At 40.7% G+C, this 23,296-nt stretch overlaps 2 protein-coding genes across 2 annotated transcripts; one reads left to right on the forward strand and one right to left on the reverse strand.

Annotated features, from left to right (window-relative positions):
- The first annotated feature begins 13,725 nt into the window (after positions 1-13,725).
- Positions 13,726-15,533, forward strand: LOC116213370 (E3 ubiquitin-protein ligase PUB23-like). The gene is made up of 2 exons (XM_031548256.1): positions 13,726-14,203; positions 14,512-15,533. The coding sequence occupies exons 1-2, from the start codon at positions 13,874-13,876 to the stop codon at positions 15,427-15,429; spliced, it is 1,248 nt and encodes a 415-aa protein (XP_031404116.1). The 5' UTR covers positions 13,726-13,873; the 3' UTR covers positions 15,430-15,533.
- A 591-nt stretch (positions 15,534-16,124) lies between these two features.
- Positions 16,125-17,217, reverse strand: LOC116215417. The gene has a single exon (XM_031551124.1). It carries the CDS (start codon positions 16,746-16,748, stop codon positions 16,329-16,331), a length of 420 nt encoding a protein of 139 aa, XP_031406984.1. The 5' UTR covers positions 16,749-17,217; the 3' UTR covers positions 16,125-16,328.
- Between the last annotated feature and the right edge of the window lie 6,079 nt (positions 17,218-23,296).

Consider the following 23,296-nt stretch of genomic DNA (forward strand, 5'->3'; position numbering starts at 1 on the left):
TGGTCAAGGACTCTGTTGATGTCCTTTTCTAAATCCGGTGGACCAAAACGAGATGCTGACAAATATAAAGATACTTTGATTTCTCTAATAGGTGGTGGATATCTTTGGAGATGACGGATTTTATTCTAAATGATTTAAATTTGGAAATTTTACTTGGATAGCTTTGAGAGGATTTTGGACGTGAATATAGAGGAGATTAGGAATGGAAAAGAGGGCCTGAACGGCAGAACATAGTGAGGGGGGAGAAAACGGACCTTTGAGAGCAAGCTTGAGGTAGAGATCGAGATTGTGAGGACCGTGGCTTGAGTTGAAGAACCGGCTACATCATTCTATCTAATTTCTCTTCCAATCCTTGTTATCAGGTTTATGTTTTCTTCCATTGATTTTATGTTTAACGTTACGATCATGAGCTAAACTCCCTTATCTAGGCTTCAATGGAACCTAATACTTTTATATAGAATTGTGAATTCCTTTCTCTATGCCTATTGAATTCAATTGAATTGCCTATCTTATCTCGATCTTAATGCTTTCAATTAATTGGCCACTAGTTGAATTGATCAGGAAATCTAGATGAACTCGAGAGAGGATTCTGGGTTAAGCCGTGGATAGGATAGCCTAAGATTTAGTTTGAGTTGAAAAGCTGACTAATTCGTGAGAATGATAGGAATATACCTTAATACCTTAGGTGGCCGATTAGGGTTGATGATTAATGATCTACCCACTTATTAATTGCTTAAGAATAAAGTGGTTAATTTGATACAGGGAGTACGTTTCTGCGACGCTTGAAAGAGGGGCAGAAAGAAGATAGAACCCTAGGTTTGTAGTTCATGAATTTGATAGAATAGAGAGAGAATGATCGATTCTGTATAAGGTACTAGGGGAAATTGATAGTCCTAGATTCATCTTCATCAATTTTACTCGTGTTTATTTTATCTCGTAACTTTAGTTTTTAGATTTAGTTTAATTCACTTATCAAAATTCGATCATCTGGATAAAAGCTAGTTGTAACGGTTTTGGTACTTAATGAGACCTAGATCATTGTCTGTGGGACAATATTGTTATTCACTTTATATTACTAGTTCGATAACGTGCACTTGCGTTGACTTATTTTTATCGCAACACTCAATTTTTTAAATATGTGGTTGTGCTTATAGAGAAGCTGCTGGCATTTTGGCTTTAAGAAAATGATCACCTGTTTTGATGGATATTTTGAATTTGGAACCTTTTTTTTTGTTTGCACCGACTATATTCGAATTGTTGAAAGTGGATGGGCACCTAATCCAGATTTGAGCAAGGTCAGCCTAATAATGGCAAAGTTCTCCCAATCATGAATTTTCTCCATTCATGAGACTTGAACCCAAAATCTTTATTTTAGGGAAATAAGTGTCGAATTACTTGAACTCACCTATGTTAATTCAAAACAGACCTTTAACTCTTTGAGAAAATCCACTTTGAAATTTTTAAACCCTAAATTTTGAGAAAATTCACTTTTTTTTCCACCTAGTCTATGATGACTGGAGTTATGATAATGATGATATGAGGATGAGGATGGTGACGGTGATGGTGAGGATGATTAAGATGATAGTTGACCATGAATATGATCCATGGTTGGAATGAATTCTACCGTATGTATGTAATGGTGATATTATTGAGGCTGAGACTACGTTTTCTAGACACCTATAAAGCGGGTAGCTCAACTAGCAACCGCCTCCCTCCCCTTTGATCTATAGCATTTTGTAATCGGATCCTTCCTGTTCATGCTACTGCGCTGATCCTTTGTTGGGAAGGGATGTACTCAACTAAATAATAACGCAGCGATTAATCTTCCTCCCCTACTAGTGTAATCGAGATAGGAACTAATCATATCAACCAACAAGCAGTAAAGTAAAAGAACACCAAGAATTTTACGTGGAAAACCCCGATATGGGGAAAAACCACGGGACCAACCCCGAATCAACGATCCACTATGAATGAAGGTTATACAATGTCTTTCATCAAGGGTAAACCCTTGGATCACCAAACTCAAGAGAAACACTTTCTTGGATCACCCAAACACTAAATTCGTCACCCACACCGGGTGGTTCACAAAGTCAGCTGAAACAGCACCTACAGAGGTCGAATAGAAATTCTGACCGTTCAGAACTTAGCCCCACGTGTTGTGAAGCTGCTGTCAAAATTTCGTCCCAATCGGAGTTCGTTTGACGTCCCGATCGAGGTTTGATCTCCAGCTGCGCGCTGCCCCTGTTGATCCGAATTCTGCTCTGCTCTTCTCTGTTATTTTGTGCTGATCTGCTACACTATTCCTCAGCTGGTTTGCTGAAAAATAAACCCTAACAAAAGTGGGTCCTTGGGCCTATTAAACCCCGATAAAAACCCAATACAATTTGAGCCAAACTTCCTCCAAATTGGAGGGATACCCAACAAAATCCCCCTCCCGACTATTTGGAAGTTTCGAGCATACCGGCTATACTTCGGCAAACATGAAATTTCTCCCTAGCGAGAGGTTTTGTCATCATATCAGCTCCATTCTCATCAGTGTGCACTTTGTCTAGCTTCACCAGCTTGGACTTCAACACATCTCTAATCCAATGAAACTTGATATCGATATGCTTCGACCTCGAATGGAAAGTAGGATTCTTGCAAAGGTGAATGGCGCTTTGACTATCACAGTGTAGAACATACCTTTCTTGCTTCAAGCTCAACTCCTGCAAAAATTTTTGCAACCACAACATCTCCTTGCAACCTTCGGTCACCGCAATGTATTCGGCTTCCATTGTAGACAAAGCGATGCACTTTTGAAGCCTTGATTGCCATGAGATAGCTCCCCCTGCAAAAGTCAACAAGTATCCCGAAGTGGATTTCCGGGAATCGATATCTCCTGCCATATCCGCATCCGTGTAGCCTACTAACTCCGGCTTACCAATTTCAAAGTGTAAACACACCTTGGATGTTCCTCTGAGATACCTCAGGATCCACTTAACTGCATTCCAATGCTCTTTCCCTGGATTGGAGAGAAAACGACTAACCACACCAATAGAATGAGCGATATCTGGCATTGTACAGACCATGGCATACATTAAACTTCCTACAGCTGATGAGTAAGGAACTTTCTTCATCTCTTCTTTCTCCTTCTCACTTGTAGGACATTGCTTCGAGCTAAGTTTGAAATGAGAAGCAAGTGGTGATGAAACTGGTTTAGCATTACCCATGTTGAACCGATCCAAAATCTTCTCGATGTACTTCTCTTGAGAAAGCCAAATTTTTCCACTTGATCTGTCACGAGAAATATGCATTCCAAGGATCTGCTTTGCCGGTCCCAAATCCTTCATGGCAAAGGACTTACTGAGCTCTTTCTTCAATTCTGTAATCTTGCTCATATCATGACCAACAAGTAACATATCATCCACATATAACAGTAAAATGATAAAATCACCATCCAAGAATTGTTTTACGAACACACAATGATCTGAAGTTGTCCGTGTGTAGCCATGGCTCAACATGAAAGAGTCAAACTTTTTGTACCACTGCCGAGGTGCTTGCTTAAGCCCATACAAGCTCTTTCTCAGCCTGCACACCAAATGCTCCTTATCTTTAACTCGGAATTCTTCAGGCTGCTCCATATATATTTCTTCCTCCAAATCATCATGCAAGAAAGCTGTTTTTACATCGAGCTGCTCGATCTCCAAATTCAGACTAGCTGCCAGTGTGAGAACAACTCGGATCGATGACATCTTGACAATGGGCGAGAAGATCTCCTCGAAGTCAACTCCTTTCTTCTGGTTGAAACCTTTCACTACCAGTCGAGCTTTGTATCGAGGTCGCGAGTTCTCTGTCTTCAACTTGTAGACCCATTTGTTCTTCAATGCTCTCTTACCTTGCGGTAGCTTCACTAGGTCATACGTGTGATTTTCAGACAAGGAGTTCATCTCTTCATTCATCGCCTTCAACCAGTGCTCCTTGTGCTCATGTGCCACAGCTTCACCATAGCACTCAGGTTCTCCCCCGTCAGTCAGTAGCATATACTCATGAGGCGGATATCTTGTAGATGGTCGTCTTATTCTATCAGATCGTCTAAGTAGAACTGCAGGCTCTAACTGTAACTGCGAGCATGTATTATCCGTAGTCACATCATCATCTACCTGAGGAATCTCACTCCCAGTCATGGTTTCTTCATACTCACCAGGTACCTCTTCCACTGGATGCTCTACATCAACCGGTACAGGAATAGAGATCTCGTGAGGATTGCCTACTCTGGCCTTCTCTAACTTTTGCAAATCCTCGATTGTTTGGTCCTCAAAGAAGACAACATCCCTGCTCCTGATGATCTTCTTACTATCAGGGTCCCAAAACCTGTACCCGAACTCTTCATGTGCATAACCCAAGAAGATGCACTGTTTTGCCTTGGCATCAAGTTTTGATCTTTCATCTCGAGGAATGTGAACAGATGCCCTGCACCCGAAGACTCTGAGATGCTTGTATGATACTTTCTTGCCGATCCACACCTGCTGGGGTACATCTCCATCAAGTGCAACTGACGGTGTAAGATTAATAAGATCAACCGCTGACCTCATTGCCTCGCCCCAGAAAGATTTAGACAGTTTCGCCTGAGAAAGCATACAACGAACTCTCTCAACAATTGTGCAGTTCATCCTCTCTGCAAGCCCGTTCTGCTATGGTGTCTTCGGTACCGTCTTCTCAAGTTTGATACCGTGAGTCCTGCAATAGTTCTCGAAAGGACTCCTATACTCACCACCATTATCAGCTCTGACACATTTTAGCTTCATGCCCGTTTCTCTTTCCACTGCTACATGAAAGTTCTTGAAAATCTCAGTCACCTGATCTTTAGTTCTCATAGGGTAAGCCTAAACCTTCCTGGTGTGATCATCTATAAAGGTCACAAAATAGAGAGCACCACCAAGAGATCTATCCGACATGAAACAAACATCAGTATGCACAAGATCAAGTATATGATCGCATCTAGAGGGACGACTTCTAACAAAAGAAACTCTCATCTGCTTACCAGCTAAACAGTGATCACAAGTGCTCAAGTGCATACCTTTAACGGGCAAAGACTGCTTTCTAGCAAGAATTTGAATACCTTTCTCGCTGATATGCCCAAGTCTCATGTGCCATAGCTCGATAGGATAATCCTCAGCAACATTAACCTGACCGGAATTGTGCATGGCACGCAGCCTGTAGAGAGTGTCGGTCTTCTAACCCCGTGCCACAATCAACGAACCCTTGGAGAGCTTCCATCTCCCATTGCTAAATTCATTACTGTAGCCTTCATCATCAAGCTGACCCGTCGAGATTAGGTTAAGGCGAATTTCTGGAACATGCCTCACCTTCTTCAAAAGCAACTTGCAGCCAAGCTCGGTCTCTAGACAGACATCACCAATACTGACAATCTTGCATGATTGTCCATTCTCCATTCTCACATAACCATAGTCCCTGGTAGTGTAAGATGAGAAGAAATCCTGATGAGGAGTGACATGAAATGAGGCACCTGTATCTGCAACCCAAGTAGAGTCCTGACACGTGAAATTCACATAGGCTTCATCACAAACGATGTAGGTCTCTCCATCAGATGCCACTGCTGTAGTGCCTTCTTCCTTCTTGCTCTCACCGTTGCCATTCTGATTTTTCTTCAGAGCTCTACACTCCCTTTTGTAGTGTCCCTCTTTTCCACAATGATAGCAAGTGACCCCTTTTCTCATCTTCGACTTTGATCTACCCCTCGATTTGCCACGTGAGTTACTATGCTTGGAAGAGAAATTTCTGCTTTGACTTCTCCCTCGTTGTTCAGTAACCAAAGCTTTAGACTGAATGGAAATTCCCGTGCCTTTCCTTCTAGTCTCCTCATTAAATAAACTGTCTGTCACCGTGGCCAACGATATCTTCCCGTTTGGCGCAGAATTGCTTAATGCAACCACAAGTGTGTCCCAATTATCTGGTAGAGTCCCTAAAAGTAGACAAGCCTGCAACTCATCGGGTAATATTATCTCTAGGTTCGTCAACTGGTTAATAATATCCTGAAAATTACTCATGTGCACAGCCATATCACCTCCATCATGGTAACGAAGATGAACCAGCTTCTTCACGAGGAATGCCTTATTTTGCGGTGTCTTCCTCGCATAGAGATTTGTCAATTTATCCCACAAAGCTTTCGCATTTGTCTCTTGAGCAACATGATGATAAATACTATTGTCTATCCACTGCCGAATCAAGCCAATAGTCTTCCGATTTGTGCGTTCCCAAGTCTTGTCATCCTTATCTTTGGGTTTCGCGGAATCCCCTTCAATGGGATCGTACAAATCCCTGCAAAATAGAAGATCCTCCATCCGACACTTCCATATAGAGTAGTTGGTTGCATTCAACTTGAACATAGATCCTGTAGACTCCTCCATCTCGAAAACACCGGAAAAACTCAAACTTCTCTAACCCGAAGCTTTGATACCACTTGTTGGGAAGGGATGTACTCAACCAAATAATAACGCAGTGATTAATCTTCCTCCCCTACTAGTGTAATCGAGATAGGAACTAATCAAATCAACCAACAAGCAGTAAAGTAAAAGAACACCAAGAATTTTACGTGGAAAACCCCGATGTGGGGAAAAATCACGGGACCAACTCCGAATCAACGATTCACTATGAATGAAGGTTATACAATGTCTTTCATCAAGGGTAAACCCTTGGATCACCAAACTCAAGAGAAACACTCTCTTGGATCACCCAAACACTAAATTCGTCACCCACACAGGGTGGTTCACAAAGTCAGCTGAAACAGCACCTACAGAGGTCGAATAGAAATTCTGACTGTTCAGAACTTAGCCCCATGCGTTGTGAAGCTGCTGTCAAAATTTCGTCCCAATCGGAGTTCGTTTGACGTTCCGATCGAGGTTTGATCTCCAGCTGCTCTTCTCTGTTATTTTGTACTGATCTGCTACACTATTCCTCAGCTGGTTTGCTGAAAAATAAACCCTAACAAAAGTGGGTCCTTGAACCTATTAAAACCCGATAAAAACCCAATACAATTTGAGCCAAACTTCCTTCAAATTGGAGGAATACCCAACATCCTTCACCTCCCAGAGAACTGCTCTGCTCACAGGGAAGCTGGCAGCTGTCTGTTCCATTTACTCGCCATTCTCTGCTCTCGGATAAGTTTCCAACGGTGGCATCCTGCGCCCAACAGGTGGCTGTGCTTCTCTGGTTAGAGCAGAGCCAAAAGATCTGTTTCTTACCAAAATATCCAATTTTTGAAACATACCCAGATTATGGCAGCGGAGAACAATGGAAGATCGATCAAATGGGGATATGCATTTTGTATGCATGTTGTGTGTGTCCCTTCACCTCGAGAAAAATTAAAAAGACCTACTAAACTCTATGTATGAGGAATTTTTGTGAACTGGAAATTATCAGAAATTTTGCAGGCACAGAGAGCTCCCCGTAGCTTGCATGGTAGCTCGAAAATGCTGCAGCCATGACGGAGCTCTTTCAATTGTCTGATAAAAATCACAATCTGAGCCTCTGTATAAGATTATTCTTCTTTGCTTAAAAAGGGAAGTGGTATCAAGATAATCGGAATCTGTTGGAGCTTTCTTCATATATATATAATACATATGTATATTCCGTAAACATTGGAGCTCAATGTCATCAATGAAGGTTGGAGCTCATTGTCATCAATGAAGGGGTGATGGGAAATGGATCGACTTTTCGTATGGCACGGTGGCTCTGACAAAGCTGCAGCCACGGCAAAACTCCTATTATATATGTTTAGAAATCAAAGCCGAGCCACAACAACTGAAAAACGCTCTTCCTTGACCGAGGTCAGTGATATCTAAATCTCTTATGTCAGACTAGCAGATCGATCATTTCATTCTCTCTCTTTCCCATGCGCAAAAATCGCCCCCGTCAGAGGACCTAAACGTTTCTCCGGACAGTGAAATGGATGCTGGAATGAGGCTATGAAGATTTTCAGTAGTGTGTGTGCAGGATCCGATCACCAGGGAAGTTGGCAGCAGTGGTTGGTTCCTCATGGCAAGGCAGCACGTGATGGCTCGTGAGGTACACACAGATACAGATCTAGAGGGAGGGAGATCTGATTGGTTTTGGGAAAATAAAAAACTGCATTTTTTTTTTTCACTTTCTCGAGCAACTGGCAGCTTGCAGCCATGGCGGTTCCCTGGCCGTCCGCCTCTTTACAAAGTATAAAACACTACCATTTGAAAATTAAGATATTTACAAAATTTTTAAAAAATAGAGATGGACCAGAGGGAAGAAAAAAGGGGGAGATGGTTTACTGATATAATATTTTCATGTAAAAACGAAAAATTATAACAATTGTGTTCATAATTCTTTTTTTTTTGTAAGTCTGCAGTACAAATCGTCAATTTCAGGCTAATGTAGTAAAGTTTTGATGATGTGGCTGTAAACCTATTAATGTTTGACGTAGTGACTCTTGCATAGCAATTTTCAAAATAAAAACACCGTCTTAAAAACTTTATATTAAAATGAAATAAAATAAAAGTAATATGAAGTTTATCAAAAGGGGATCGAAAAAAGGCGAGGGGAGTCCCCCAGACAATCCTCGCCGACCGAAGTCATAGGAAGGTCTGAGCCCATTGGCGACCTCGATGGCTGGATGGGGTGGTACCACGGGGCCATTCACTTGGGAAAATAAAAATAGTGGAAAGGAAGAAGGAAAAGGAAGGGAGAGCGATATAGGATTTAAAGAAAATGACAATAACTAAAAACATGAAAGCTTTTGAACTTAAAGGACGTTAACTTAAAAATGAAAGCAGAAAAGCTTTTGATGCTACTGGACGAAAATTGGAAAAAAAATAAAAGGAAGGGAAATGTAATAAGATATAAAAATAAGCAAATGTTAGGAAATCAAATTTATATTTTTTAATTGAATAAAAAAGAAATGGATGACATGAAACCTGGCAGTCATCGCTTCGCGGGTGTAATGTGTCATAGGTTTGAGTATATATGCAGACGAAACAGTTTGAAAATGTATTAATATATAGCACCTGGTATATGTATATGAGCATTAAAAAAAATCGCACTCCATTTGCATGTCGTAGGCAAATTAAGATCTTATCTAAGTAATTAATAAATAATTCCTCTGTCAATATCTATTTTCACCAAGTCAACCCAAGATACAGTTGGCTTGAATTTCTTTAATTTTTTGAGACCCATAATTTAATGTATTCCTACATTTAATTATCAGCATACAAATCTTATTCTCGGAGTCGGATTCACCATCAGAGCAAAACTTTCAATATATACATACACACACACATATAGATATATAATGCAATTTTGCGAAGATGATGCATATGGTGGAATATGTATCTTTATGTTCTGGCACCCTTCAAATACGAGAGCATCTTACATTGTGATTCCTCATCCAATGATACGGTGACAACGATTTAGTAAAATTCTCTAATAATATAGTTTTAGGACGTGTCTACCTTGGGACTCACAAAAATGTCCGACCATGAGACACAAATCTCATCCATTGAATTTTTTAAGTTTTAGTCATGATGATCTATAATTTACATAATTTGTCCCTTATATAATAGTCATTCCATTTTATTTTTTTTGTCTTTCACCCACTAAATGATCAAGAGGTTCCCTATTTGTCCGACACATAAACAAATCACCTCGTGACATGTGTCCCAAGATAACCAACCCAATTAATGAGTTATTATTCAAATTAAACAACAAGCCCCCGATTTAAGAGTCAGATAAAAAAAATAACTGCGTTAAATGGTCCGAAACAACAATCCGGTTTAGAATAACGGTTTGGTTAAGTGGTTCGAAACAACATCCGGCGATGTTCTTTTCTCAACAATAATGTTCAATTCCGACGACCTGTATAGGTGTCTTCTCATTTTCTAAACAGACGCTCACGTACGGTCATGTCATGCACACCATTTTGATCTTTTTCTTTATTCCGGTTACAACTCCTACGGATACATAACGCTTCCATCCATATGTTCTTCATGATGGTGACTACACCTTCAACCAATTACCATCGACAGCCGTGAGCCATGGAGGGTGCTAGAGGTCCTTTTTTTCCTAGTTACAACTTTGATATTTTTTTTTCGAGGAAATTTAGTTAACTAATTTTTCTCTCGGCGAATATGGATATTTTTCATTGAAATACGCATGATCAAAGAAAATTATTTTGTTCCCAAATTATCTTTCTTTCCTAAGGAAGTATGTCATAGTTAGTTAGGCATTTCTTATTTTTACTCAAATCAGCATTATTTATTTTGTGGAATCTCAATCTTATTTCAAGGAAATGTCGCAACAACTTCATTTCAATGTTTTGCGACTACTTCATATTAAATTAGCTTGAACACATTCTCCAATTAGTCATAACCATATAATACTAGGAACATATTCAATCCCTTTAATGACCCCCATGATTCTATAAATAAGTTCCCCCAAACCCCATATGTTCTGTTTCATGTAACCAACTTTCTTTGGAAGAAACTCTTCTGTTTTGCGGTGCTTATAACATGCTTATAATTGACAAGGTCTCTCCTATTTCTCCATTTTTGCATACGCTAAAGACAATGGACATCACCTAGACGACAAAATATTATGTTCATTATGCAAAATATATACAATGTTCACTGATAGTATGACCAAAGTACCACTGTGATTTGATAAATGATGATTTGACCAATGTGGCATAGAATTCGGGCGATCACTAGTAGCAGTTATAATGATGTTCACCTAGATTTACGAAAATGACTTTCTTTTGGCGGGAGAACAATAATGTTAGCCCTAGTTAATTCTGTAATCCGCATTGGCTATATTTCTCAAATGCCATGAAAATATGTTTCCATATTTATACCTTTATTCGCCCAGTCAATACCAGATGTTAGCTATGGCCAATTTTATGTTTTATTATGCAGGTGCTTTTTAATATTCAATTTTATGTTTATTGACTGTTGCATTTTTATTTCCTTAATTTTATTTATCGTATTCTTATTTCTTAATTATAGGGATAGTGATTCCAATTAAAAACTAACATTCCTCAATTTTAGGAAGTTTAATTATGAAGTTATTTTTTGAAAAAAATCGAAAATCGGGATTTTTTTTCTCGGAAACGACTCAAAAAAAAAAAGCCTTCTCCGGCAGCATCCTTCAAGAAGATGGCTACCTTGTCGTGCGTCTGATTAAAACCTACAAAAAATTCATGATAAAGACAATTGCCAGTGGCTGTATTTCACTCTTCGCTGTCAATAGACCACCACTAGTCACCGTTACCACGTCGGATTCCATGGATGCCATTGGTTGCCGTTACCACATCCACATGGATGCTAGAGTTCCAGTAATATATATATATATATATATAGATGTTTTAAATAGATTAACGATGGGAAATAATTAAACGGAATGATTGTTTTGAACTGATTGAGTTGTCATTGGACTAAGTATTAAATCGGTCGTTTTTTTTTAAGAACCAATTTTGGGTTGTAAACTTGACTACTTTTCGAATGGTTCGGGCTATAGTCATTGGTTAGATCGATTGAATATGACACGTGGCACCTTTTCCAAGGGATACATCATCAATCTTTACAATTCCCGTTTGGATTCAAAGACAATTGACTTTAACTTTAACTTTAACTTTAATTTTAACTCAATACACTACACAACAAAAATACATATTTTCCAATTCAAAAATTTTAACTTTAACTTTAACTCAACACACTACATAACAAAAACACACGTTTTCCAAGTCAAATTTATAATTACATCTCATTTGTCCTTTTCCACAATCAAAATAAAAAATAAAAAATCAAAATCAAAATAACTTTAATTCTGAATCCAAACGGCCCCTCTCATTAACTATGGACTTGACATGATAAAATTGTAACATAATAAAAACTTTCGGGATTTAAAAAGCAATTTTTTATATCTTAAAGGTTATATAAGCAAAGCGTCCCATAATGGGACATTATTTTGAGCCCCACAAAAGAAAAAGTCTATAGTTTTGTGATGGGCCAATAACCACATATTGATAAAACTATATTCTTTTTATTAGCCGGAATCCTATTTATATTTCCTCACGTTGCTTTATGAAATAGAATTATCATCGTTTACATGGAAATATCCGATATTGGCTTAAAATTGGTTTGAAAATTAAGCTCCTATTTGTTGACCAGTAAACAACACGTAGCTAAACTGGCGAGAGCCTTACCAGAAAATAAAAAGAAAATAAAAAATATAAAAAAACGGAGATCGTTGAGTCACACACTGAACAAATATGATAATTAATTGCAACAAAATCCTAAGTCAAAGCTGTCACCGATGTGAAGTTGCCGCCGTTAGAAAATATATATCAATCAACCAATTAATAATGCCAGTATTTTATTGGAATTATTCCTGTTTTGGAATGTCAATGAATTATTCCTAAGCAAGCCCCAGCCGTTGATTCCTCTCTAGTTCCACAAAATGCAAGGGAAAAGCGGGGAAAATTTTTTCGAAATAAAAGGAATTTTCTGAATGGTTAGACTTCGGTGCAATCAATGGTCAGATAAGAAGAGGTCTTCAACTTTCAGAAAATTCATAATCCCCTCTTCTTATATTGGAAAAATATTGAATTTTTAGAAGACAGCAATTTTCTTTATTTGAAACATTGATTGATTACCCTCTCAAGTTTATGAGAAAAATCATTGACTTTTATGAGAAAATCTTAAATAATTTTAGCTTGAAACAATATAATGATAAATGACAAAAAAATCTCATAATTAGCGAAAATCATACAATATCAATTATATAATTGACACAGATCCATTTGTTCCATACAAGCTTATCGATACTTAATCGTGCCAAAAATAAATATCTCGATTTTTTGACATAACTGAGACATATTGCTGCGTTGTAATTTTTGCACCGAAAGCATTAATTACGCAGACCCTCAGGTGGTCAAATTTGGAATCCCCAAACTGTTGACTTTGCGAAGCAATTCATTATGATTACCTGTCGTATTATACGATGAGCGGAAGGTGTAAGTAGGCAAAACGGCACAATTTTGAGTCAGGTCACAGGATTATTTACGTAAATTATGTATAGAGCGTTGGCTTGTGTTTGATTTTTGAGTTGAATAATTGATATAACTCAATTTAATTATGTACAGTGATTATAAGTATTGATAAATATATTAATGTAAAAGAATATATATATATATATATGTATATGTAGATGTAGATGTAGATGTGAAAATTCTTAGCAAATTTAAAAATGGTTTGAAAAAAATACGAACGTGAAATTATTATTAAATTAAAGTTTAAAAATGATTAGAAAACGTATAAGTGGAAAAGGTATTATTAAATAGAAAAAAAAATCGTAATTATTATATGACTCAATTTGAAAAAAAATATAATTGAATTGGATAGATATGGATTATTATCCAAAAAATAAATAAAGACATGTCCTTCCTTTGACTTGTTTGGAGAAATAGATTAATCAAGATGCACCCAAATTGATTTTGACACACTAAAAATCTTAAAAGATTAAATTTTCGAAGAAACTCTAAGAAATTTCTTAATACATTAAATTCCCAAGAAAAAAAAATCAAATGCATTGATTGAATGAAATAAATACGTCATTATTAAGTTTATGGGGGTGGGTTCCCATGTTTTATAACAGCTAACTTGCCAAAGTAAATAAAGCATCTTCTGAAATATTTGACTTTCAATGTTTTCCCATCTGTAGACTTCCACACACCCCTTTTCTTCTATATGCACTCTTCATTGCATCTCTTACATACATATAGCTTGGGAGATCACCAAACAAGAGGCTCTCTCTCTCTCTCTCTCTCTCTTCTGAATCCAAAATCCGAACCCTAATGGAGAGTCCGACGTGCCCGCCAGATTTCAGGTGCCCCATCTCCATGGAGCTGATGCGGGACCCCGTGACGATCTCGACTGGGGTCACGTATGAGCGTGAGAACATCGAGAAATGGTTCTTCACCTACAAGAGGACCACGTGCCCCACTACGATGCAGCAGGTCGTGAGCTTGGATGCCACCCCCAACCACACTCTCAAGCGTCTCATCCTTGCCTGGTTGTCGTCATCATCCCACCACCCTCCTGCATCCGCCCCGCAACTGCCGTCACCAGAGAGGCACCAGGAAATGCTGTCCCTCCTTAAGACCATCGAGTCCTCCCCTTTTAAGGTAAATGATGGAATATGAGATGATTGCATGACAATCGAGTTTAGGGATATCATTAGATCATTGATAGTTTTGATAATGTGCAACTTATTTTTCGTATGAACATGATGTATTCTTAGCCTATTGGCCAAGACTAACTTTGATCGGGCGTTGGGTTGTCCCTGATTTGGCTGAGATTAGATTTGATCCTAACATATATGACCATTATATTAATCTATATTCTTATAAGTCCTATAACAATTGGAGTTTCAATTTATATCGTGTCTTTGGGCATGCTCACTAATTGATTATTTTCCTTCACAAACGGTCAGGTAACTGCCTTGAAGAAACTCAAAGCGATGATTGGAACTGATGACGAGACCAAATCATTTTTCATCGGATCCAAGGGTGTCGAGATTGTTGTGCAGATCCTGACACAGATCCTTTCAGATGGCTCTGACTTCAGCTCATTCCGGGCGGGCGAGGAGGCTCTTGGGGTGATCCACCTCCTCTCTTTATCCTCTTCTGACCAACAGTATAAAGACATATTCGACATCATATCAAAGGCCGAACCAGTAAAGTCCTTAGTTGCCATGCTACAGAGGGGCAGTGCCGAGGCGCGGCTCCATTCGGTGATCATTATCCACAAGATGCTCAAGAGGCACAAGTACCATAAGATCCCCCTTCAAGATCATCCTTGGACTGATCTTGACCTCTTCAAGTCAATGCTGGAGCTCGCATCCGATGAGATTCTCACAAAGGCGAGCTCACGGGCACTCGATGCACTCATTGAGATCCTTTCATTTTCAAAGGGGAGTAGGGTCCGAGCCATCGAGGTTGGGGCGGTCTGCATCCTCATCGAGCTCCTCCCAGAATCGAACCGGGCCCGGTCTGAGAAGATCCTTGTATTGTTGAAGCTGCTGTCAGAGGGTGCAAACGGGCGATCAGCCCTAGTGGAGCATGGGTTGGGAATTGCTGTGGTTTCCAAGAAGCTGCTTCACGTGTCTGCTGCAGCCACGAAGCTTGGGGTGAAGATCCTGTGGCAGGTATGCATTTCTCACCCAACAGAGCAGGCCCTGGAGGAGATGCTGGCCTATGGGGTCGTAAAGAAGCTGGCGGCGCTGCTGCACATGGACGGCTGGTCCTCGACCAAGGACCGGGTTGTTAGGATGTTCAAGCTACATGGGAATACTTGGAAGAGATACCCTTGTTTCCCCAGGGAGTTGAAGGATTACTTGGGTGTGTCTTAAAAACAAAAAAATTTGCAAATTGTTCATATAAATATATTTTGGTTAAGAAACTGCTCATTTATTAAGTGAATACAAGTTTTACTAGTCTAAAGTACATTCACATATACACACACACTGACGTTGGTGGCCGCACCACGGCATGGTGTTATTATCTTTAGACATTATGATGTTTGTATATTGTGTGTTAATATATTTAGATTACATAAAGGTTAGGAACTAAAACATATTTTTCTTATGAAGTTATCATAGTCAATGAGGTGAACCTTAAAGGAGGAGACTGCATTTTATCGACTGATTTTGTAACTTACCAGCCTTTAATCCTCATGCTCTCTAGTGATCCTCTAATTCTCTTCCTCAGCGGACTCTTTTGCTTAGTGCCATTGTTAAGACTTACCCTGAATCCAGGGGGAAAACTTTAGGGGGGCTTGTGGGTGCTTTCCATATCTCTTTTTTACTCTTATAAAGGCCAAAAAAAAAATCCCTTTTTTTTCACTTTCCAAAAATATCCTTAATAAAATAAATTTAGTCTATACTTCAAATTCACTTAATTAGAAAAAATTGATATTACTACATTATTTCTGAACTTAAAAAAGTCAATTCCAAATTTTAAATAGATTTAATTATTAGTATGACTATTTATATCATATTTTTAGCCTTTTTATATTAGTTATAGCGCTATGCGCGGATATCTCGCTTTAGTCCCTCGAAAGCTTAATTCAGCCTCAATAGAAACAAAGTTTTTGGAGTGGTGACATGTGCAACACACGGTCTAACTATCCAATATTCAAGAGTAATTGCAGAACAAGATTTATCTGGTCTTATACACAGAACTTCGAGGTTATACGTGGACGTAAACCTCACATTATACTGAAACTTTAATCTGACTGTATGTACTGAATCTATGCAACATTTTTCTGAACTAAACCTATATCCGATGGTTCACACTTCAAGGGAGGACTACTGGGGCCACCAACTGCAAAGGGTTGAATCTGGTCGTGATTATCGTCAAGCCTGGAATTTTCACTACCAGCATTACCATTTGTACGATCATCACGAGTACTAAGAAAATCGAGGGGCTTGAAGAAGAGATAGATGCGTGCCCCATCGTTGACCCCCACATCGATGAGCAAGGCTTCATCCTTAGCATCCTCGATCAGATGGCACTCATAGTCCCCGGGAGTGTCCAAGAGCAAGATCAGGCGTTCATATGGCAGATTTGTCTGGGCCGCAATCTCTGTCTTCAGCTCACGAACATTGGCATCGTCGCCGACATCTATGTAGGAAACCGTCCCTGTCAGGATCTCTACCACCACTCTCATGTCTCTGAACAGAACGATGAGACTGTTCACGTCGTCAAGGTTTCATGGAGAGCATGCGTTCTTTGCAGTTGAACGTTTGTTTGAGGAATGAGATTTTGAAGGGGGAGTCAGCTGAGATGCATGGGCGGAAAGGTGGCGATGTCTGCTGCATTCTCGGCAGGTCGTTCTTATATGACTTTGGAGTGGCTATTGGATTTTGTTTGATTTATTGTAGTTATCATATTTTTGGCTCTTTTTAATTTATTTTTTTCCTTTAAATGCTGGATTGATTCTAAGCAAATCAGCATGGAACACGTGTCATGGCATGGGACTCATTCATGGACAAACGAGTGTCTTAAAAAAGAGTTAGTTTAATGGATGTTTCCGTGGGGAACACCTCATGTGTATTATACCATATAATAACCAGAAAAAATTTTAGGACTTATCACAGTTTGAAGATTAGTATTACAGTGCATTATATTTCGAAAAATTAACATGGTACATCAAGAAAATTTTGAAAATTTTTACCATGCATCATATCGTTATTCTTTAGTCCAAAATGGGATTGAATGGTGACATTACAACATTTTCAGGGTCATTATTGCACAAAATAAAACTTGAAGGTCTTAAATCAAATAAAATGAAAAATGTAAAAATAAAATAAAACAAAGGGGCTGACCGGGGGCCCCCGCCAGCCACCGGGCGCCCCCGCTGGCCACTGGGCACCCTCGCCGGCAGTTGACCCCTCGATTGGGGTCGCTGGCCGGCTCAGACCTGGCCAGCGACCCCAATCGAGGGGTCGACTCTCGGCGGGGGCGCCCCTAATCCCCCCCCACTTTGGGAAGTGGAGGGATCCCAATCAGGGGGTCGACTCCCGATGGGGGTTCCCCCGATCCCCCCACTTTGGGGGATCCTAGCGGTTGGATCGCAGGGGTGTTGGGTGGTCGGCGGTGGCCCCTTCTCTTTTCTTTCTTTTTTTTTTTTTTACATTTTTCGTTTTATTTCGTATAAATCTCTAAAGTTTTATTTTGTACAATAAAATCACCATTTAATCCCATTTTGGACGAAAGAGGAACAATATGATGCACGGTGACAATTTTCAAAATTTTCTTGATGCACCATGTTAATTTTTTGAAATATGATGCACTGTGATATTTGTCTTCAAACTGTGATATGTAATATCATTTTCCCTAATAACTATGTAAAATCATTAGACAGGTTCTTTTTAATTTTAACCATCCATTTAGAGGCTTATTATTTCAGGGTTCTCGTTCTTCCCTATTTATACTTTCCCCGTGTAGTAATATTTTTTTGACAAATCAGTCCTGTGATATGGTCAGTTAATTATTGCCACGTCATCGACCTCATGCAATTAAATTGATTGGCTAATTAATCTAGTTCACGATATCGGTTATAACATTGCATAGTAATTTGATCCAATTTGTCTTGACATATTAATTTAGTTGTCTTAATAAATAATCCTTCTCGCACATTTACTTAGTAGCCAATGGCGGAAGCATTGTCGTTGCTGTCAGCACCCCATTTCGGTTCACCGATTCTAGGATGGGACATCAACAAAGCTCCCGGTTACAACTCTCGGAGCTCTAACAGAAAACAGCCCGGCAAATCTCGGATTACTATTCACAATCGGATTAACAATGGCAACCAGACGACCCTAGAGCACGACAATGTAGAAAGTCCCAAAATTTCCATACAGATCATAGAGAGAAGCCAGAGAGGCCAGACAATGCGTGATCCTCGGCTAGCAAAAATTGACTCCTATAGTACTATTCATCGCCGGTTCACCGAGCCATCAAAATGTATCTAATTTGGGACTCTAAAAATCACTAATGGTGCCAAATTGATTAATAGCACCCTTGAGCACACTCTGCAAATTGTCAGCTCAAGCCGGGGCACCTCCGAGCATTAGCAAACGTCCCTTCTAGTAGGGCTCCCGAGACATCGACCCGTCAGGCGAATAGGGGACGCTAGAGAACAGGTCTAGCCAACCCCAAGGATCCTCAAGACCATGAGGCTTGGTTAAGACTGATCTACGGGAATTATCTTCGCCTCCTGAGTGAGTCCCGACTAGGTAAAAGGGACCCTTTCAACAAGATTGTCGAGCTAGTGACCTGTCGAGCTAATTGTCAGTACCCGAGATCAGGCCCGGTCAGGCTCAGGGACCCCAAGGACCAGGAAGGTCATGTCAAATTGAATTGCATAAGTCATCCAAGTCTCCCGAGTGACTCTTAGGCGGAAAAAGGAACACTTACAAGCGGATTTTCAAATTGGTGGCCTGTCAAACGAAATGTTAACGCCCGGGCCAGGCTCAAACATTCCCAGTGACCCCATGGGCCATGCGGTTCATTTCAGATCGGACTGCACAAGTCACCCAGGTTTCTTGAGTGACTCTGGAAAGGTCTCAAATGTCCCCCGGTGAACCTTCGGGATTCGTTTTCAACAAACGAAGAATACAACGATCTCTGGGCACATCGAGATACTCGGGAAATAATCAGAGAAGTCCGATTGCAGATTTTCGGGACGTCTCTGGTTCCCCATTTGTGACGGCATGGAGTCAACTGTTTCGCCTCAACAATAAAGCATGTCAAAATGACCAGTGCAGAACGCAGCCACATGAAACTTTGATAGAAACAATTAACTTTGCTCAGATCACCCGAATCGAGCAAAATTGACTCCCGTGCCTCCGAGCCCTCAAGTCATCAATTTAAGCAAAACATATCAATATTAGGCTCATCAAAATCCTTTCTTCGCCAGCATCAACAATGCGACATCCATTCAGGTAACAAAACTTGAACGCGCAATCCACCGAGACCCAAGCTTCCCCGACTCACCAAGCTAGCCCATGGGACCCACGACTTTCTCTCCTTGGCCGCCCACCCCAATGCATTTTTTTTATCCTCTTTTCCTCATTTCTTGCAAACTTGGGCCATATCTTATTATATAAGTACCATTTCCCATCCATCTCTTTTCAACTCTCCATGAAATGTGGATCTAGGCCCCACTTCCCCATTCCTTTAATATGTCTAGCCCCCTCTTAATCCCTCTCTTATTTCGCTAATCTTCATTATCTTTGCATCTCACCATCCATATATAACCCTAAGTACAAGACAAGTTAATGACTTCTTACCATCCATTCTCTCTCTAACCCCTTATCTCTCTAAAATCGTCTCAACCTATCCCCATTCCTCCCATTTGGTCGGTTGCGCATTCGAGTTTTGTGACCCGAATGAACGACGCATTGGCGATGTACGCGAAGAGAGGATTCTAACAAGCCTAATATTTGCTCGAGTGGAAGACTTGGGGGCCTAGAGGCTCGGGAGTTGGTTTTGCTCGATTCGGGTGATCGGTGCAAAGGTAACTATTTATGTCACCCATTCGCGTGCCTATATGTTGTATTGGTCGTGTTGATGTACTTTGTCGCTTGGGCGGAACAGTCGACTCCGAGACCTCTGCCAGAAATTGGGAACCGGAGACGTCTTGGGAATCGACAATTAGAGTTTTCTCACTGTTTCCCAAGTGTCTTAGAATGTGTTTGGTTTTTGAATTGAGTTGAGTTGAGTTCTGGTTTAAATTGGTTTGTAATGATTGTATTGTTGAATTATGAGAAAAAGTGTGAAAAAGTAATAAATAGTTGAGAGAAAGTAATGATTGTGTTGTTGAATTGTGAAAAAAGTAATGAATAGTTGAGAACATTTAATATTAAAAATTGAATTGAGTGGTTAAAAAATTTTAAGAAAATGGAAAAAGTAATGATTGTGTTATTGAATTGAAGATAAGTGGAGTTGAATTGAGTAGATTTGAAAATTTTTTAAAAACCAAACACAAGTTGTGTTTTTCGTTTGTCGAAAATAGATCTCGAAGGTTTGTCAGACGACGTTTAAGGCCCTTATGGAGCCACTAGGGAAACTTGGATGATTTGTGCAGTTTGAACTGACGTGATCCCCCTAGCTCTTGGTGTTGTTGGGATTGGTTGGCGCAAACCCAAAGCGTTAACGTTTCACCAAATGAGCTCCTTGCTCAAGAATCCGCCTGAAGAGGCCCTTTATTCACCTGAAAGGCACTTGAGAGACCTGAATGACTTGTGCAGTGTGGTCATGTATAACCTCCCTGGTCCTTGAGTTCCCTGGGACTGGCTGGTGTTGATTTCAGGCACTGACATTTCACCAAACAGGTCTTCAGTTCGAGATTCCTATTGAAAGAGGCCCTTTTTTCGACTCTGGATCCATTTGGGAGACCTGAATGATTTTCGAAGAGCAGTCTAAAACATATTCCATGTTCTTGATAACCCCTGGGCATGGCTAGACTTGTGCTTTGGTGTCCTTGATTCGCCTATTGAGCAGGTGTCTCGAGAGCCTCTCTAGGAATGGCGTCCATGAATACTCTGGAGTGCCTTAGCTCGATCAGATGATTTGCGAAATGCGCTCTGAGGTGATATTCATCAGTTTGACACCATGAGGGAATTTTAGAGTCCCATATTGGATATCTTCTAATGGCTCGGCGAGTTGGCGATGAATAGCGCTGCATTGAGCCGATTTCTGCTAACTCGAGATCAGATGTTTGTCTAGCCTCTTCGGTCTATGATCTTCATAGAAACCATGGGGCCTTCTCTGTCGTCATTTTCCGATGTCGTTTTGTTGACCCTGGTGAACCGACTATGAATATTAACTCGTGCTTTGCCGGGCAATCTTCGATCGGAGCTCGAGAGCTATGGTCGGGTGCCCTATTGATGTTCCCTTTAGGATCGGTGAACCAAAACGAGGTGCTGACAGAGCAGTATCGCTTTCTAAAATGAACTATTTTCATTTCCAAGCTCCACTCTAATCCAAACTTACAACACGATGACTCGAATCCACTCGAGTAACGTTTCGGAAAGTTTCAACCCATATTCTTCGGAGAAGAGCTTGATGAAAACAGTCACGTTCCTGAGATCGAGGAGAGTCTACACCACCTTGTGGACCACCAACTCACCTCCATTGAGCCTACAGAAATAATCAATATTGAAATAGAAGAAGAAGCACGCACTCTAAAAATCGGGACAGGTCTCGACCCTACACAACGAGCCCGAATGATCGACTTCCTCAAGGAGTATCAAGGGGTCTTTACCTGGTCCTGCATCAACATGCCGGGCCTAAACCCCTTGATCGTCAAGCACTTCCTCCCGTTCGACACCAAAAGATTCTTGCTCAAGCGATAATACTTGCGATGACAGTGAGCCGGCCTTTTCCTCCGCATCAAGGAGGAAGTCGTCAAGCAAATCAATCGGGTTTCTTGGAAGTGTGTAACTACTCTGAATGGGTCGCGATAGAAAATGAAGATGGAAGAATCAGAGTCTGCGTCAGCTACTAGGACCTCAATAAGGCCAGCCCTAATGACAACTTTCTTCTGCTTCACATTAGCGTCCTCGTCAACAACCCCGCGCAGCACACGTAGTTTTCCTTCATGGGCGGCTTCTCTGGATATAACCAAATCCAGATAGCCGAAGAGGACCAAATCAAAACGGCTTTCTTCATGATGTGGGGCACCTTTTACTACAGGCTCATGCCCTTCAGTCTCAAAAATGTCGGGATAACCTATCAGAGGGCCATGGTCACGTTATTCCGTGACATGATGCACAAGGAGATTGAGGTCTACGTCGACGATATGATCGCCAAGTCAAAGGAAGAAGAGGACCACCTCGTCAACTTGAAACTCCCTATTCGACTGCCTCAAGAAATATAAACTCTGGCTCAAATTGGCAAGTGTACCTTCGGCGCCAAGTCTGGGAAACTATTAGGGTTTGTGGTAAGTGAGCAGCGCATTGAGGTCGATCCTAACAAGGTAAAGGCGATCATGCAGCTACCCCCTACCATCAATAGTGCGCGAAGTATAAATCTTCTTGGGACGGCTGAATTACATAGCACGTTTCATCACCAACCTGACCGATAAATGTCAACCTCTATTCTGCTTGCTCCGCAAAAATAAAGTTGTCGACTGGGATGATGAATATCAAATGGCCTTCGAGATCATCAAGGCTTACTTGGTTCAATCGTCAGTATTCATCCCTTCTACACTAGATCGTCCTCTCATTCGCTACTTGATAGTATACCGGCAATCCTTGGGATGCATACTAGGGCAAGAGGATGAGTCTGTACGGACCCGAATGTGGACTCTCGTCGGGGCCCGCATGCGCGCTTTTGGATCGCGCGGCTTGGGAGTGTCCACCTTCCCGTGGGGACGCGTGACGGACACGCGTGAGAGAAGGAGTTGCCACTTATCATTTTACGACCCGAAGGTCGAGGGCGGATAAGTTACCCGGGTCTAGGGGTATGAAACACCTAGTTTGTCGTTAAGGCATTGATCTGTGCGGAACCGGAAAATCCGTGTTCGGGGGTTCATGTTATGTGCGGGCCTATATCCCGCACGCCCTTTCGGTACTCTGGTTTGCTAGGCTTGCATGTTTTATGATTTACCGCATGAATTAAGTTGCACTCGGCTCGCACGTTTTGACACCGGAGATTCGGTGAACCAAACGATGTCGGTTGAGAAGCCGAGAGAGAAGTAAACCCGTA

Source organism: Punica granatum, chromosome 7 (assembly GCF_007655135.1).
Source record: "Punica granatum isolate Tunisia-2019 chromosome 7, ASM765513v2, whole genome shotgun sequence".
In the NCBI taxonomy this organism is placed as follows: domain Eukaryota; kingdom Viridiplantae; phylum Streptophyta; class Magnoliopsida; order Myrtales; family Lythraceae; genus Punica; species Punica granatum.

Coding starts and splice junctions, on each gene's coding strand:
- LOC116215417 (XM_031551124.1), bottom strand. CDS start 16,748: ATGAGAGTGGTGGTAGAGATCCTGACAGGGACGGTTTCCTACATAGAT.
- LOC116213370 (XM_031548256.1), top strand. CDS start 13,874: ATGGAGAGTCCGACGTGCCCGCCAGATTTCAGGTGCCCCATCTCCATG. Junction 14,204..14,511: donor TCGAGTCCTCCCCTTTTAAG/GTAAATGATGGA, acceptor ACAAACGGTCAG/GTAACTGCCTTGAAGAAACT.